The sequence below is a fragment of the Glycine max genome, chromosome 13 (assembly GCF_000004515.6).
Source record: "Glycine max cultivar Williams 82 chromosome 13, Glycine_max_v4.0, whole genome shotgun sequence".
Classification (NCBI taxonomy): domain Eukaryota; kingdom Viridiplantae; phylum Streptophyta; class Magnoliopsida; order Fabales; family Fabaceae; genus Glycine; species Glycine max.
This window is the reverse complement of record NC_038249.2, coordinates 32,452,661-32,469,981: the sequence shown is the minus strand read 5'-3', so window position 1 is coordinate 32,469,981 and position 17,321 is coordinate 32,452,661. Positions and strand designations below refer to the sequence as shown.

The window sequence follows — 17,321 nt, the reverse complement described above, 5'->3', positions numbered from 1 at the left end:
ATAGTTGAAAAATATAAAATAACAAAAAATAATAATTATAATTTATTTAAAAAAGTAAAGTTTTTCATAATTTTCAACTTGAAAGTCAAGTTTTTTTTAGTTAAACCTACAATTTTTGTTAAGGTTATGTGTCCAAGAAAAATACTCCCAATGTCTCATAATATGTTAAGTTTCTGGTTATGTTTGACAAAATTAACTAAAAAACTAGTTAGTAATTGGAAGCTGAAAAATTAACTTGTGAGTATTTGATAAAACTAATTGTTGAAGTAGCTAAAAAATGTAAAATGATTAAAAAATAATAATATTATAATTTGTTTTTAAAAAAGTAACAAGAAAAATGAATAAATATATCAATGATAAAAGAAGAAGAAAATATAAAAAATTAGAGATTAGAAACTAGCCTTTTAAAAAACGCTAAAATTTATTGAGAAACTACTTAAAATAAATTATTTATCAAACAATTAAATGAATTTTTCCACTAATACAAAAAGAAACTAACTGAAATCTCTTCTATGCAAAACTTATTGTGATATTAATGTAAAATATATATCAATTTTGTTAATGACTATTTTTATTGAAAAACTTGAGTGACCATTCTTGGTAAGATTTTCTCTTACAATCATGTTTTTTTATATAAAATTCAAATTCAAAATCTTATTTAAGATGACTAAAGTTAATTTCAATTATACTTTTAAATTGTTAATATTAAAAGTTACATTTTAGAATAAAAATATAATATACATATATGTAAAACACAAACCTATAGTCGTGTATCCTATACAATAAATTTTGGTTTTGGAGACACCAAATGAATCATTTGGTTTCACCAAAAAAACAATTCAATAAAATTAAAAAAAAAATCAATTATTTTGATTTTTTTATTTTTTTTATCAATTTTCTTTCTCTTTTTTAGATTATTTGGATTTCCAAAACTTTTAACTTTTTTTATATTTTGTTTCTATCTTTTCGTGTTCTTTTTTCTATCATTCTATTGTCTATGTTTGTTTGTTTTTTACATGTAAAATTGATTCTATTATATACCACCTTATACCTTTTGACGAAGAGATATAATTAATTAAAAAAAAACACATTTCATAACTTTTGCTAAAAAAAAATATAACTCTTAAAAGAGACACATATTTTCTATGAAAAAACTACAATTTCATAAAAAAATATAACCTTTTATACTTGTATGTTTTTATGAAAGAACACATAATTTCATGAAATGGTACAACCATATTTATATCTTCTCATTATTAAACACATATAACCTTTTTTAATGTTTAATGAATAGACACATCCTTTCATTTATTTGAAAATCTGTCACAAATATTTTATCTTCTATTTTCCTAAATATCAGTTACTTGATTTTCTCCAGCATATTACCATTTTAATTTTCCATCTTTACTCTTAAAAAAATATTTATCTTTTTTATGCACTCATGCTTGCTTGCGGATTTTGCCCTTCGAAGGCATAAACTATATACTCAATGCCTTTCTTATTTGAAATGTAAGTAGTTTACAAATTTTAATTCATCATCAACAAATATATTACGTGTATTATTATGAAATTTAAATTGTTGATAAATACTAGACATATAATAATCATTTTCATAATTTAATATTTTTTGTAGATTTTATGCTGATAGTATAATTTTTTTATACTGATTCAAACAATAATAAACTTGTAGGTTTTTATAATAATCATTTTCAAAATATACTACAAATGACTTTTGAGTTTTGATGCCTTGACCACGTAAAAACTTGCTACGACTTTTTTTTTTTTTTTTTGCTGAATAACTTAGTATGACCGTACATACAATAAGTTTTGTTTTTCTTCCTTTTTAATGCCAGGTGAAATGAAAAATAATTAATTTTTCCTTAAAAAATTATAGCAAAAATGAAAAAAAAGGACGGTGACTTGAACACGGTGGTGATGACGAAGCAAAATGTCAACAAGTATCTTGGGCTATAAAAGGATCTGATCTGAGAAACGGAAACACTGTGGAGACCGAAAGGTCGGAACATAAGGCGGGGAAGAGTTAGTTTCTTCTCTCTTCGATGGAAGGCGGGGAAGAGGTTCTCCCTTCGGCCACTGCCACCTCCGCCGCCACCGGCAATCCCACCGCTTCGCCTCCTCCGCTCGCTGATCTTGTCGGTGCTCCCGATCTCGCTGCTGCCTCGGACGACGTCGTTACCCAACCTGAAATTCACGCGCTGATTTCAGACGAAGAGCACGATCACGAGCATGAACATGACGATGACCTCGAGCACGAGCACGATCAGCATGAGCATGACCACCACCACGAGGACCGCGATGATCACGCCGCTGTGGCCGCTGTCTCCTTGGAAGATCTCAAACTCAAGATCATTAAGCAGGCAACGCCTCTTCTCCCTTTCCACTATTCTCAATTTAAAAATTGCTTTGTTTCTGTGGAATTCGCTTTCCGTATTACTGACATGTGGAATTGGAGAGTGAGAATTGTTGTTGTATCGTATGCAGCTTGTGGATGGAGAATAGAATTTGATGTGTTTATTACTTGAAAAAAAAAACCCTAGAAATCTCGTGCTTTCGCCTTTACTAGGTTTTGCTGTTTCGATATTTATATGATTCTGCTAGCTTTGCTCTGTGGAATTCTCGTATCGTGATACTAACTTGTAGAATTGAAGGGTAAGAATTGTTGTTGTATCGTATGCAGCTTGTGGATGGAGAATAGAATTTGATGTTCGAAAACCTATAATATTCGTGTTTTTCCGTCTAGGTTTTGCTTGCTGCTTGGATATTTTTTGTACTTCTGTTAGTGATTTGTTTGTGTTGATTTTATTGCAGGCGGAGTATTATTTCAGCGATGAAAACCTGCCTACTGATAAGTATCTGTTGGGTTTCGTCAAGAGGAACAAGGAAGGGTTTGGTAAGGGATATGTCTCTTAAGTGTCTTGGACCAATTTGATTTTAACTTGTGGAATTTTCACAATTTGATCTCCAATGTATTTATTGCCTCGCGGATTTGCATATGTTGTGCATTCCCTTTATATGACCATTTTGGAGTTTTTTTTAAAGTTGAAAAATAAAATAGTTTATTGCTAAGTTGAATATGTTAGTATGAAGTGTGGAATAATCTGGGTTATGTATAACATATATTTTGTAGGAGATCCTAAGGGAAGTTAAGTATTAGATCTTCATTTTTTCTAAAGGGCCCTGACTTTTGAATTTGGTCATATACACAAAGTTATGAAGGACAACTAAGTTGAATTGGCAGTGTGACGGTTGTTTAAACTGTCATTTTTAGTGACTCATTATGTATGTACAGTTAATTAAGATTACTTTTTGTATGAGTTATTCAATTGTACTACTTGACAATAAAGGATGATCATATTTTCTCTTTCCTATAGATGATAAAAAAGAAGGATATTTGATGATGCTAGTGATCGATTAGAATTCATGATAGAAAAGGTGATCATTTATGTGGATTGAAAGGTGGAGCAGCTGTAGCAGCCCACCTTCTGCATATATACACTAAACTGAATGTAATATAAACAACAATGATGCCTTTGTAATAAAGTATTATTGATTTTTTTTCAACAGCTAAAAAGTATTTATATATATTATGTATAAAGGTTTAGGATATGCCACAAGTGGTAACATATCATAACCATATCAGAGTCCATCTATACATGCTTTGTACCATAACAATATGTCATAATCATAATTTTTTATGTCCACCTAGCATTAAAAATAAGACACACTACATAAACAACTCCCACTTAAACAAACTATACTAGGAGTAACAAATCCCTCTCACGCAAACATTCTGGTTTTCCACCGTCCCTTTCTATCCTCCTGCGGTATCTGTGGAGCCTTATTTTATCCTTGCATTCCACCTTTTAATCCCTCCACAATCAGCACAATGAGAATTGTTGTTTATTTAATCTGAAAAGCATTATCTAAGCCCTGCACATAATCATATGTCTGCAGTTGTGCATGCATTAAATGTTTTCAATTATGATCTATTCAAATAACCATTGTAGCATTTATTGCTTTTTGTATTAATAGCTTATCCTAGTTTTATGTTATCTGTATAGTTATCATTATTATTTGTCCATTGCTGCATGCATGTGTTTGTGTACCCTATCATTTAATCTTACTTAACTCCGTTCATGCAGTTCCTGTATCAGTAATTGCTTCTTTTAGAAAAATAAAGAAGCTCACGCGAGACCATGCATTTATTGTTGCTGCACTGAAGGAGTCTTCACTGCTTGTATGATTCTTCCTTCCTTGTTTGTCAACATGAACTGCATTGCAATCTATACTTCAAGTCCTAAGCAAAAAATTCTCCCATGGGGACTGCAGGTTGTTAGTGGTGATGGGAGAAGGGTCAAGCGGCTCAATCCACTTCGTTTCAATGAATCTAGAGATCATAAGGTATTTACTTAAGGAGCTTTATACTCTTTTTTGGTTTGTTCTCTGTTATCCTGCATCTTATTCTTGGACTCTAGTTATATACTGTTTTGGTAGAGAATTTGCCAGAGGATCATTCAAAGAAGAACATTCAACAAATATTCCATGAAGCTGGAAAGTATGATTTCTTCCTTAACTTGTGCTTGTGTATCCATGCTTCCAAATCTGCAATGATGTTAACATTTTTAATATGCAGTATAAAGAGGATAACCATTCATGACCCACATTCTACTTCAGAGTCTGCAAAACAACATAACAAGCAAGAAATGCTAATTAGTAATAAGGTACGAAACCATCTAATATTAACAGCTAACCCTAAATATGGACTGCTCTTACATTTTTTATTGTATTATTGCTTTTACTTAAACTTCCATTTTGAAGATTTTAGCTGTCTCTATATGGATGCATTTTATATATATATTTTTTTTAATGTGGATAATTACATGCTTTGGTGGTTTTTATTGTCTCTAAAAGTCCAGCTAGGGTACCAAGTAAAAAACTGTTTTGTCGGATGATGCATATTAGGCTGCAATAATTGCATCTGTCTAGCCCCAATTCCACCTTTAAAAAAAAAAAAGATAAACGAAAAGAAAGCCCATTCTCCTTATTGCTCGTGAACATAATAGTTAACTCCTTCACTGTAGTCGTCACTATTATCAATCTTCAAAGTCACTTTGGTGATTATTTTGAAAACTCCTTGTGGCCATGATTCTTATCTTATTTCTTCAAGAGTGAATGGAAAAAACATGAAGTTTACAGATATGTAGTTTCCTCCCTTAAACTAAGTATATGTCCACCTTGTTGATAATTCTTCAAGATAGCCAAGGGTTGTCATACTTTTAATTCATGCATTGACTTTTTCCTGGTTCAGTTGGATATCAGTTTTGGTGCTTGATTGGATGTGAAAAAAAAATTGGTGCTGCAGGCGCAGCTTGATCTCTGTTTGCAGTGTCATTCACCATGATTTAGTTTTATAAAATCTTTCTTGTCTATTATTTTCTACTGTAACATCAACCCTGCCGACACATGGGTAGGTCTGCAGACTGACAACTTTCAATTTGTGCTTTGCATTCTCTTGGGTTAATTTTTCAGCTTTTCCAGATTTTATTTAAAAAGGTTTTAGATAGATATAAGATAATCATCTTGTGTTTTTAAACTGCCCATGAGAAGTTATCAGCCTTTGAGTGTTAACTCTACATGCTATATTCTTTGCCATTCGTGCCTTGTTTAACTTTGTTTGCACTTACCATATCAATCTAATTCACTTATTTATTGTAGTTACACGCTCTTGTGGAATATGAGACTATGGAGGCTGCTGAGAAAGCAGTGAGTTTCAGTTTATGTACTTTTATATAATGATTGAGACTTTCATTGCCTGGATGGTTAACTTTGTCTTTGCCACTCCAATCCTGGGTTATAGGTGGCTATGTTAAATAATGAACAAGACTGGAGAAATGGCATGCGGGTTAAACTTCTCAAGGGAATGGTTAGTTGCAGGCTTTTTTTTTTTATTTGATTAATTGACAGTAAAAGATGTTGATGGTGATTTTATGATTCAGGGGAAGTATGGACACAAAAAACAAGCTTGGAAAGGACATCATTCTGAGAAGAATAGCTCAAGGCCTGAACAAACAGGAGATGAGGAGAATCATGGCTCTAATGATCATCATGAAGATACCCATGAGGAAGAAGTATGTATTCCGTTTGTTTTTCACTATTAGCAGCATCCTATAGTGTATCTGTTAGTAATTTGAAACCCTAAGAGTTGTTTTTAATGCTTCTACTATTTACAATTTTACATTAATACAGGATGGGGATCATTTGTCAAAGGATAAGGGTGGGCAGAGGTATAGAAATCAAGGAAGATCAAGAAAACATAAATATCGTGCTGGAAATGGAATGGGTATCTTTCTATTGTGGCAGTTCCATTTGATTACTATTATTATTTTCGAATCCTTGTGCTTTTCATAACCTGTTTCATTGTTCTAGGCCATGGAAGTGCACCATCAACTCATGCTGCTGAAGCATCAAAGTCACCTCCTGGACCCAGAATGCCAGATGGAACACGTGGCTTCGCAGTTGGACGAGGTCGGCCTCCTGTCCCTGCTTCGAATTAGCAAGATTTGACACAACACGAGGGATTGTATTTAGCAGTATTATGTGGTCCGATGTTTTAGTGATGGTACTAGTTTTAATCTGGGTCCCTATGCGTGTTCGGTTGAGTCAACATGGGTTTGTTGGACTGTTAAATTATGCATTCAATCTTTGGAAGCGAGTGTTGGTGGTGAAGTACATGCCCATTTTAAGATTATTAGGCTGGGAAACATAGAACTGTTTTTGTTGTGGTAATCCTCACCTTACGAGGATTCTGTGTAACAAAATCATATCGAGAAATTTGTTAATGGGGATGAAAGAAAGCTGTGTTTGATACCAATTGAAAATTTCTAGGTTGACAGTATAATGGTCTAGTTAACTATGTACCCATTTTTTTTCTTCTCAAGATAAGAATAAGAATAATTATAATATAGGCATTACTTAAACTGAAAAATTTGCTTAAAAACTGAATTTGGTCTGAAATTGGAGAGACCATTCTGTGAATACACTCTAATTTTCAATCTACACTGCTTTGGACTTTGGACTTTGTGTTTTGATTTACACCAATTTATAAATGAAAGTGACCAAAAAGATTGGATAGAATGAACGTGAATACACTCTTTCTTTCTTTTTTGTTTTTATTTTAAATTTAAAATATTATAAAATATAAATATTATATTATATAATTTTTTAAATTGGTTTTAAAATTACTTATTTGTTAAATTAAATTTTATTTTTTTATTTTTTTAAAGAAAATGATATTATTAAATATAATTATTTTTGTTTTATTATTTAATTTATTTAACATATTTTTTAGGTGAATATTTTTATTTAAAATCTGAATTTTCTAATATATTTATTTTTAATAAAATTATATTACTAAATATAATTAGTTTGTTTATGTCATTAGATTTAATTAAAAATGATAAGATTTTTTGTTTAGCAATTTATTTATAGAAGAATATCATATTGTATTATCAATAAAATACTTAAACAAGTATACTTGATTAAGGAAAAATTTAGGATGGAGATATGTTAGGACAATTGTTCTTGTTATGGTCAGCAAATTTCACATTTTTCTACTCCGTTCATTTTCTTCGTCCATCTCAGTATGAATGCGAGTTGAACCAGGACGATCATTTGCAGTCTTCTTTCTCCTTGGATCAGGACCCCAATGATCTCGTTTCTTGCCACATTGATTCGTTCGTGTGGCAGTAAACCAAAGGAGTTCTAGTAGACGTATAAAATGTGTTGTAAAGTGAATAACATCGACACATATTTCATGGGATCAAGATTGACATATTTATAGGTAATCATGACGTAAGAACATGACAAGTGTTTAGCTTGATATTTATCACAATCACACTTTTAGGATTGTAACATTACTCTAAACCTTTCAGGTTGTGTGAGTGTTTGAAGTAGGGATTGAGTCTTTATTATAACAAAAGTTTGATTGTGTCTGTCGAATTCATTTACAATGTGTGTATTAGATTCTTGTTGACCATTATTCATTGCATTCGAGACGACTTCAGAATAATGTGAGTTGGGGTTGATCATTGCCTGTTTGTCGACCTCTAATAGCAAAGAGTTGTGCGGTCTTAGATACGTCTCATCAAGCAACGATGACACCGGATGTCTTGTGTTTTTTTAACATGGAATTAACAGAATCAGACAAATTGATAGTCATATGTCCCCAACGTTTCCCCTCATTGAAGCATTGTATAATTTTTTGTTTGTGTAATTGATGAAACCATTCAGCTGCACTTGGCTTATTCGCAGTGATATTTCCAAGGTGTAACTAAAAAAATATCAACAAGTAAATCTAACTACAAAATTACATACAATGTAACTAAAAAATTATACTATAATTTTATCCTATTTTTTATTTTTTTTATCTGTATATTTTTATTTTAAAAAAACAAAATTATAGAATTTAATTTAATAAATAAGTAATTTTAAAGCCAATTAAAAAAATTATATAATATAATATTTATATTTTATAATATTTTAAATTAAAAAAAAAACAAAAAAGAGAGAGAATGTATTCACGTTAATTTGGAAGGTGATGTGAATCAAAGTAAAAAAATCTAAAAGTGTAGATTGAAAATTAAATTTCAAAATGATATACATTAAAAAAAACAAGAAAGAAATAGTGTATTCAAATAAATAAAAAAACTGACCAGAGAGTGTAATTAGAGCGTGTACTCTTGTATATTGTTGCATTTAATGTAATGTATTAATAATATATTTTTTTATTTAATAATATATTGTTGTGTATAATAAATTTGTTGATTTTTAATAGTTACCTTAACAAATTATTGCTTCCGAATTCCAATATTATTATAAGGGTTTATTTTATTTTGAAAATTTGAACATTAAGCAGCAGTTTTTTTCTTCCTCTTTTGTTCTTTTTCTTTTTTTTTCCCTTGAAGATTCAGGTGTTTTATCGCCTTCCAACACTTAACAGAGAAAAAAAAAAACTTGTTTAAAATTTCGGGTCTCTTTGATTTCTGGTTTTTGAAAAAATGATTATCCAGTTTAAAAAGCGCAAGAACAATTTTTTTTTATAATGAGTAGATTATTTTTGTCTTTTTTTTTACTTTCAATTTTTTATTAATCATGTTTTTTTTTTCCTGCCAGATTTTCCTATATCCTCTAAAACTTGGTTTTTTAACATTATTTTATAAAGCACTAGTATTTTTTTTTTAAAAAAATAGTCAACGTGTGATTTTCGGTAGATTAGTATCTATTTTTATGATTTCTCAGTAATTTTTCTTTTATTTCCATTTTATTAAAATATGGCTTGGATTCAAAACATCGTTGGTTAAGGTATTTGTCCTTCCATAACGAGGATTACCTTCGGAAGAAAAAATAACACGAATATGTGAATGTCAAATTTGTTGAATTTAATAAATAAATAAATAGATAATGTAAATTGTAGCTGGATCACGTTGGACATTTTAATTAGTAGTATATATTTAACAATCAAAATTAATTTTAACCGGAAACTCAACTTCACTTGCTAGCTTAGTGCATGTTTGTTTTATGGTTACAAATAAAGTTTGGAGCAAAATGAGATTTGTAAAAGAATCCAAATCCTTCTTTTTGCAAAACTAAATTTGGAGATCATTAGATTTATGTTAAAATTCGTATATCTATTTTAAAGGGAAAATCAAACATAATTTTATCCTCACATGGTATGAGCAGCTAACAGAACAAAACCACATAAAAAATCAAAGAATTGAGAACAAAAATAGCAAAAGATCTTCCCGTGACGGAATATGTGTTGGGTTAGACACACGTAAAGTGGTTCACACATATAGCAGAAGCGAAAGCCAGTCCCTTCTAATGCCAAACGCAGGCATAAAAGCACGTTTCCACGTGGCAATTGCTGGTAAATCCAACTAAGTGACCCTAGCAAGCAAAACGGTTTGGGCGACGCGATGATTTCGAAGTGCCGCCATTTGACAATTTCCCTCTCTGTTTATATAAAACGTTTATTTCCATATCATAACATGGAATATGCTCGCGTCCATTCCATACCATTGCGTTCGAAGTTCATTTCCTGCTTCTCCTCAGATCTACTCCTTCTGCAACTCTCTCTCGCATCGCATTGCATTGCATCCATGCCTTCTCATTCTTGCATCCTCAACCACCACCGCCATCGCTCTCTCCCACTCCCTCTCCCTCTCCATCTCTCTCGCCGCAAACGCCTCTCTCTCCCTCCAACCCCTTCCCTCATCTATTCTCCCAGTTCCCGCTTCGATTGCGCCACTCTCGAGGTACTCTCTTTCTCTCTCTCTCTGCTCTGATCTCACTGTTTATACAATACGATTCCGTGATTCGTGTGGTTTAATAACTTATTTATCGTTCGATTCCTTCTCTGCAGTTACATCCGTCGATTATTCCGCAGAATGAATGCTGCTTTCCACGCAATGTTGCTCCTACGAGAGCCTTCGACGATGTTCGTTCTCGCTTCTCTGAAAATCAATTTTATTTTATTTTTCTGTAGTTTCACTGTGGCGTTACTCTTACTGTTCGTAATAGTACTCGTTACTCAGTGGAAGTGCTTGATGCTCTGAAAGTCTGAAAGCGTAATCACTTAGTCTCTAATTTTGAGTTTCAGAGATTATTACTTTCGATATCTAAAGAAACAATTGTATGAATGATGAATGCTAATATATTATTTTAACTACGTTGAGAATTTGGTGCTTTTGATGCTTAGGTTACCAGTGGAAACCGTTATTATGCGAATTATCTAGGTGAAATTCTAATTCTAATTGGACGAGGACGATGACGTAAAAGCACCTAAAGAACTGTATCTAAGTTTTATCCTTTTGCAAACTCTTGATTCTTTGACTAATGATAGTTGTGGAACTGATGTGATAATGTGCATACTTTCACACGCATATGTTGCAAGAGTTTATATCTGGAATTTAACTTAACGAGTCCCCTTTGAGGCTCTAGCAAGTCATTTTTCGTCATGAACCGTGTTTTATCTATGCTGATTCGGCGTCATGACATTTATTATCTTTTACAGGATTCGTTTGACATACCAATGCTTGATTATTGGGATGCTGATGATAATTCTTCTGCGTATATGCTCTCTTCTAGTGATGGGGAAGACAGTGATGGTGAAATTTTTCTTACTCCAGTGAATGATCTTGATTTGCCTTCTGTTTCGGCGTCAAATAATGATGCTCTAACAGTGGCTGCTCATCGTTTTGCAAATCTTGGGAGGGGACGCAAGAAATCTAGGCAAGTATGTAGAAACTTATGCAAATAGTTTATTTGAATAACCCTTCTTTGTCAATCTGAATATTTCATATATTGAAAAACTATTATTCTATAGCATAAGATGGTTTCTAGAAATTTGGCATGATCTATGTAGCACTGGCACTGCATGTTGAAGCTGTGTCCAAGTGTTAAACACATGTTGGACATTGACACTCATATAACATGTGTCCAACTCTCCATCTTGGTGTTGGAATAAGAAAATATTTTTTCCTGGCATCATGTTTGTACGTGTGTCTATGTCATGTCTAGTGTTCGTATTTGTTTTTGTGCTTCATAGTGCATTTATCAATATTATCAAAATAATAATGATAATAATAATGATAATGATAATAGCTCTTCAAAGACATGATGAAGATGAAGATTTGATGCTTAACAGAGATCAAAGGTGTGACCTAAATGAACATAAGATTTCGTTTAGAGTGTGTTTGGATGAAGAAATTTTAAATTCTCAGAAATTTTAAATTCTAAGAATTTCAAATACTTCAATTGAAATTCTTTTATTTTCAAAATTTTGTATCTGGATAAAAAAAATTAAAATTACGAGGATGAAAAAAAAGAAAAAATATGATTGGTGTGCTAGTTATACGCGTTCCTCTATGCTCACACCCGATCGATATTTTAGGAGTTCAGTGTTTCTTGAAGAAGAATGTAAGAAGAGAATTTCAATTTCTTACATTTTAGAAGGAAATTGAAATTCCAGATTTTTAGTTATTTAAAATTATATTTTAAAATTCCAAAATTTTAAATTCTTCATAAAAAACATCCAAACAATGAATTCTAAATTACAGAAATTCAAATTCTCTGATAAATTACTTTTCTCAATTAAAATTCTCTATCCAAACACACTCTTAAGGTTTTTGTCAGAACTAGAAATGCATTTTAGTATAGTTGATAACTTAGTGCTTGATAGCCTTTCTTGTCATCTATTACTTAAATCCTTACAAATTTTCCTTTTATTTTTGTGGTGCTATGGTAACCCAGTTCAGGTTTTAATGTGTTTGCAGGACCAAACTTGGTATTTTCATCACTATGGGGCTTATAATCGTCTTGACATTACTGCTTTTGTATGTGGATTGGTGTGCATGGAGAATTGTTAGACTTCCCTTATCACCTTTTTACTTGACCCGCCCATTTCTCATATCAGCCATTTTGGTTTCTTTTGTTGGCTATGTTTGTGTCCCAATTTTTCGTCATTTTAAAATTATCCATGTAATCAAGAAACAAGGACCTGCTAGACATCACATGAAAAAGACAACACCCACATTGGGTGGTTTGCTTTTTATACCTGTTGGTGTAGTTGTTGCTCATGTCTTTGCTGGTTCCTCATCTATAGAAGTGTCTGGGGCAGCTGGAGCAACCATTGGATTTGCTGCAGTTGGTTTACTTAGTGATATATTAAGCCTCACCAAGAATCATTGGAGAGGTTTGCCTGCATTGACAGAAGTTCTATTGGAGGTGACTATTTTATATTTTTATTAGAAGCATTGTTTTTGGAGTTATAATATGCTAATTGATTTGTTGATTTTTAACCCCTCCCAAAAAATCCCATTTTGTTCACTCAGGGTCTGTTTGGTAGGAAGGAAGTAGGTGAGAAATTGGGTGGATAGAAATAGGGAAGGTTAATGACAATAAGTGAGAAAATATAGGGAAAAGAAAGGTGTTTGATGTAAAGATAACAAGGAAGAAATAGGGAAAAGATTAATTGGGGAGAAATAAAGTGAAAATACCTAGTGGGTCTCTCACCTTTTTTGTTCTACATGTCTCATTTCCCCTCTACCAAACACACTCACCTTTTTTATTACCCACCTATTTCTTATTCTCCAAACAAATGCTCAGTGATATCTTTCTCTTTACTTAGTCTCTCAGAAAACAGTTTTTGCAATCGAATCCCTCACTAGTACAAATATGCCTCAATTTTGTTCTTCTGCAATCAAATTTAGACAAGTGAGACACTAGATTGCAAAAGTGATGGGAGAAACTAAGTTGAAAATAAAGAAAAATTAGCAATAGGGTTTTTGTTTTGGCCAATGATTACAGATATGCTTTTCTTTTTATTAATCTGCATTTTTGATGCCACACAGGTAGCTGTTGGAACATGGTTTTCATTTTGGTTGGACATCACCAGTATATCTTCACCCTATGGCATGTATACTTTCTTGTAACTCATCTGATCAGCATTTTTCTGATGGTAACTCACATATCTGTTCTCAAAGAATGCATTTCACAGACAGTAGCAAGCATGACTTTTTGCCCCTTCTAAGTTTGAGTTAAACCAATAATTAAAAAATGATATGGAGATTTTCTTTTTTCTCATAGGAAAAATACATTCAACAGTTTTTAAACTTATCTGAAATGTTTAGTTGGATGAACGACATGAAAGGATTTTCGCTTGGTCATAAAATTTTGTATTTAGTATTCAATGTTCATTTGATCTACTCATGCAACTGAAGAATCCCAAACATGTTTTTTGGCTGTGGAACTAACTGGTCTCTGTTATCTTCATAAGTTCAGACTTAGTTTGGTATGTGAAAGTAATTTAATGTCTTAATTCAGACTTTCAGGATTCATTTTTATTTTTGATTTACTCAATTTTGAAATTAACCAAATTATAAAAAATGAAAGATTTGAAGTCAAATGCAGCAATCTTAATTTTTTGATAATACACCACACAGTTGAATTGCATTATTTATTATGTAGTGTTACAGGAAGTGTTGGGCAATGTCAAGTAAAAAAAATGAACATTTAATTTCTGTAGTTTAAGTTGCTTTTGTTTTTTGGTATTTTATCTTTTAGATGAACTGTCTCCACACTTCATAGATCACGTCAATACAATAATTTTTCCCTTGTCAATACTGCATTCTGATATTTTTTTTCTTTTATTTTTTTTTGCTTACTACTAATATGCTTATTTATACGTATTTGCATTTTGACCTTTTGTCATGATACTGCATAGGATATTATACTCACATGCTTACCAGTGCTACCCAAAAGGGAGAAGAGAAAGTCTTTTATCATGTTGATGCTTTGTGATTGTGATGCTTTCTATTTTTTGTTGGTCTATGAGTATTCCATTGGTTGTTCTGAAAGTGCTCCTTATCATCAGAAGTGGAACTAGAAAATTTTAGTAGAGGTAGTTTGCTTTAAAATTTTAGATGAGGGAGGGGGAGGAGGGAATTTAGCTTTATGGGGGTGCATATCTAATAAACCATCTATAAGTTTTTTTTTTAAACTTTGGATGCACCCCCATTTTTTACCTATAAGTTCATCCCTGCTGGACATAGAAAACAACCAGGGAAAACTATAAAGTTGAAGTCTTGTAAGAACATTTTTTGTCTACAATCCTGTAAAATATAAAATGTAGATGACAATGCCCATAAGTGAGACTTCTTATTTGTGTGTTTATCTATTGTTAGGTTATCTGTATGATTGACTGGTAACAAATCACACACGTACCTCCTCCTTCATCTCATTTCCTTATATGCAGGAAGATGCTGGTTCCTCTACCTCTGGGCCTTGTGTACTTGGGACGATGTTACCAACTCTTGACTTCATTTTGTTTTGTTTCCATGGGACATGGTGTTAAATTAGCAGATGCTCTTGATGGACTAGCTGGAGGTATTGCTGCGTTGGCATTTACCGGAATGTCAATAGCTGTTCTTCCAATTTGTTCTGGTTAGTAGCACATTTTTAAATCAACTGTAGACTTTGAACACATCTTTAAGTCATAATTTTTTTTTCTTAATCATTTCAGTTCCACATTCAATCTATATGATCAATAAAAGGAATTAAAAAAAGAGTATATAAATTACAACAACAATAACAAAAGCTTACAAGGATCATACAACGTCATTTGGTTTGGTTACAGGTCAAATCTTCAGCTAGGTACCATGAGATCCCTCTCAATGTCTTTCTTTGTCTCCTCTTTTTTACAGTACTAATTTACTAAAAACCATGCAATTTACTCACACTGTTGCTTCTAGTGAACTTTGTACATATTGAAACTCCAAACCACCATAACCAATTTTTTGTTATCTTTTCCTTAATCATTTTTACACCATTATCTCCCTGCTTATAATCATTTGGTATCCTGTCCTTTCTTATGTGTCGCACATCTCATTCTGCTAGTCTCACCTTTTTCTCTTGTTCTTTTAGAGTCCAACATTCACTATCATAGAGTATAGCCAAAAACATGTATAGCAATATGATAAAACTAACCTTTGAGCTTGATATGTACTTGGTGATCACAAGTAATTCCCAATGTCTTTCTCTATTTTAGTCATCTCGCTTATATCTTGTGTGTGACATCTCATTAATTTTCCCATCATTTTGTATTATTGCTCCTTGATATTTCAACTTTATCAATTTTTACTTGATATTTCTTTAAACCAAGCAATGTTTCCCTACCAACTTTGTTTTCTTATCATGACTCTAAAAATGGTCATTTTTAGAACTATATAGAATGAATTATTACTTAAAACAATGACTTTCTTTGATAAATTTGTTATTTGTAAATATTCCAAACCAGATCTTGCTATATTTGGAGCTTCAATGGCTGGATCTTGTGTTGGATTTCTTCTACACAACAGATACAAAGCGTCTGTATTTATGGGTAATATTGGATCTTTGGCACTTGGCGGTGCATTAGCTGCAATGGCTGCATGTACTGGAATGTTCTTCCCGCTACTCATTTCTTCCGGATTTTTCATTGTTGAGTCATTATCAGTTATCATTCAGGTCTGTCCCATGCTTATAATGCTTCCATACATTAGTTTAATTTATTTTTTCTTGTGTAAAGCACACTCATTAATATGCTCAAATCAAAGGCATTCCTGTTTATTTCCAAATGAATTTTATGCCCCATCCACATTTCAAGTGCATGAGCAAAAAGATGTGATGCTTGTGCTGCATAGTCATAGGAGTGGTTGGTGACTCGGTGTCTTGAGTTGTAGGTTCAAGCCACGTTCTAAATTAGACAAAAAAATAGTGTGTTCCTTGTAGACAGGCATTTTGTATCTTTTTCTACTTCATGTCGTCCTCTGATTTAGGATTTGACTCCTTGAAACGAAGTTTGGAATATGTGTACTAAACTATGAAGTTAAAATCTCAACCGTAATGTTATAATTTCATACTTTATTTTCTAATATGCATCGTTCACTTACCAAATCTCTTGATCAAATTTTAACCGACATATCTATAAAATTTACGTATTCGTCATTTTATTTTAATATTTGATTGTTTTCTTTTCTCTATACCAGGTTGTCTACTTCAAGATTACCAAGGGCTTCCCGAGAGCATGGTGGTGGCGCTTTTTGAGAATCCCTCCCTTCCATTACCGCCTCCAGTTACGTGGGTTCAGAGAACCAAATATTGTATTAGGTGCTTATCTTATATCATCTGTTTTGGCTTTGCTTGGCGGCTATGTGGGTCTTGTTTCAGCATAACATTTGATATGGATCGGTAAACAACCCACACAATTGAACGGTTTTGAGGACTGTGACCTCCTTAGCAGAATGGGGAAAAGGAGAAGTCAGAAGATTGCAATCCATCCCTCTGGTTTCAAAATGCATCACACCATTTTAACCATAGCTTGTTATCATTATCACTGTTACAAATGCCGAGTCTACTGTATTGCATGAACAATATTCTTATCGGCGTTATAGCATTGACACCTTTCTCCACTGTTGCAGCATTACTTTACCAAATGTCAAATCTCCTCTATAACATGTGTGGGCCTTTATATTTGGGCGTCCTCGTTTAGTTTTCTTTTTTCTCAGCATGTTGTTCTTGATTCACCATTTAACAAAACCGTTACCATTTTCCATAAGGTATTCTTTACATATCTATAACATGATAGTTAGTAACTTAGTTGTCTCTGTTAATTTTCTTTTTTCACACACAAGGTTGAAATGAGTCTTTAAAGGAATCAAACATGAATACATGATTACTTGAATTAATTACCCTTTAATAATATT

General features: G+C 32.3%; 2 protein-coding genes across 4 annotated transcripts; both read left to right on the top strand.

Moving 5' to 3' along the window:
* The first annotated feature begins 1,871 nt into the window (after positions 1 to 1,871).
* On the top strand, positions 1,872 to 6,892 carry LOC100788145 (la-related protein 6A). 3 transcript variants are annotated; one of them, XM_003542884.4, is made up of 11 exons: positions 1,872 to 2,378; positions 2,830 to 2,911; positions 4,164 to 4,258; positions 4,351 to 4,422; positions 4,497 to 4,576; positions 4,655 to 4,742; positions 5,737 to 5,784; positions 5,879 to 5,944; positions 6,018 to 6,149; positions 6,268 to 6,361; positions 6,448 to 6,892. In XM_003542884.4, the coding sequence occupies exons 1-11, from the start codon at positions 2,061 to 2,063 to the stop codon at positions 6,573 to 6,575; spliced, it is 1,203 nt and encodes a 400-aa protein (XP_003542932.1). In that variant the 5' UTR covers positions 1,872 to 2,060; the 3' UTR covers positions 6,576 to 6,892. The 3 variants fall into 3 exon arrangements, with proteins under 3 accessions (XP_003542932.1, XP_006594501.1, XP_040864225.1); XM_006594438.3 differs by lacking the exon at positions 5,879 to 5,944 and having other exon boundaries at positions 1,981 to 2,378; XM_041008291.1 differs by having other exon boundaries at positions 1,981 to 2,378; positions 4,497 to 4,742.
* Positions 6,893 to 9,983: 3,091 nt separating this feature from the next.
* On the top strand, positions 9,984 to 17,110 carry LOC100782986 (phospho-N-acetylmuramoyl-pentapeptide-transferase homolog). The gene is made up of 8 exons (XM_006594437.4): positions 9,984 to 10,334; positions 10,442 to 10,516; positions 11,093 to 11,310; positions 12,354 to 12,804; positions 13,431 to 13,495; positions 14,834 to 15,021; positions 15,875 to 16,083; positions 16,605 to 17,110. Exons 1-8 carry the CDS (start codon positions 9,996 to 9,998, stop codon positions 16,788 to 16,790), a joined length of 1,731 nt encoding a protein of 576 aa, XP_006594500.2. The 5' UTR covers positions 9,984 to 9,995; the 3' UTR covers positions 16,791 to 17,110.
* Positions 17,111 to 17,321: the final 211 nt, after the last annotated feature.

What these genes read in the sequence shown, in the direction of transcription:
- LOC100788145 (XM_041008291.1), top strand. Translation starts at nt 2,061, where the DNA reads ATGGAAGGCGGGGAAGAGGTTCTCCCTTCGGCCACTGCCACCTCCGCC. An exon ending in TTAAACTTCTCAAGGGAATG is followed by an intron (nt 5,945 to 6,017) that starts GTTAGTTGCAGG and finishes TTTATGATTCAG; the next exon opens with GGGAAGTATGGACACAAAAA. An exon ending in TCGTGCTGGAAATGGAATGG is followed by an intron (nt 6,362 to 6,447) that starts GTATCTTTCTAT and finishes TCATTGTTCTAG; the next exon opens with GCCATGGAAGTGCACCATCA.
- LOC100782986 (XM_006594437.4), top strand. Translation starts at nt 9,996, where the DNA reads ATGATTTCGAAGTGCCGCCATTTGACAATTTCCCTCTCTGTTTATATA. An exon ending in CTACGAGAGCCTTCGACGAT is followed by an intron (nt 10,517 to 11,092) that starts GTTCGTTCTCGC and finishes TATCTTTTACAG; the next exon opens with GATTCGTTTGACATACCAAT. An exon ending in TGACAGAAGTTCTATTGGAG is followed by an intron (nt 12,805 to 13,430) that starts GTGACTATTTTA and finishes GATGCCACACAG; the next exon opens with GTAGCTGTTGGAACATGGTT.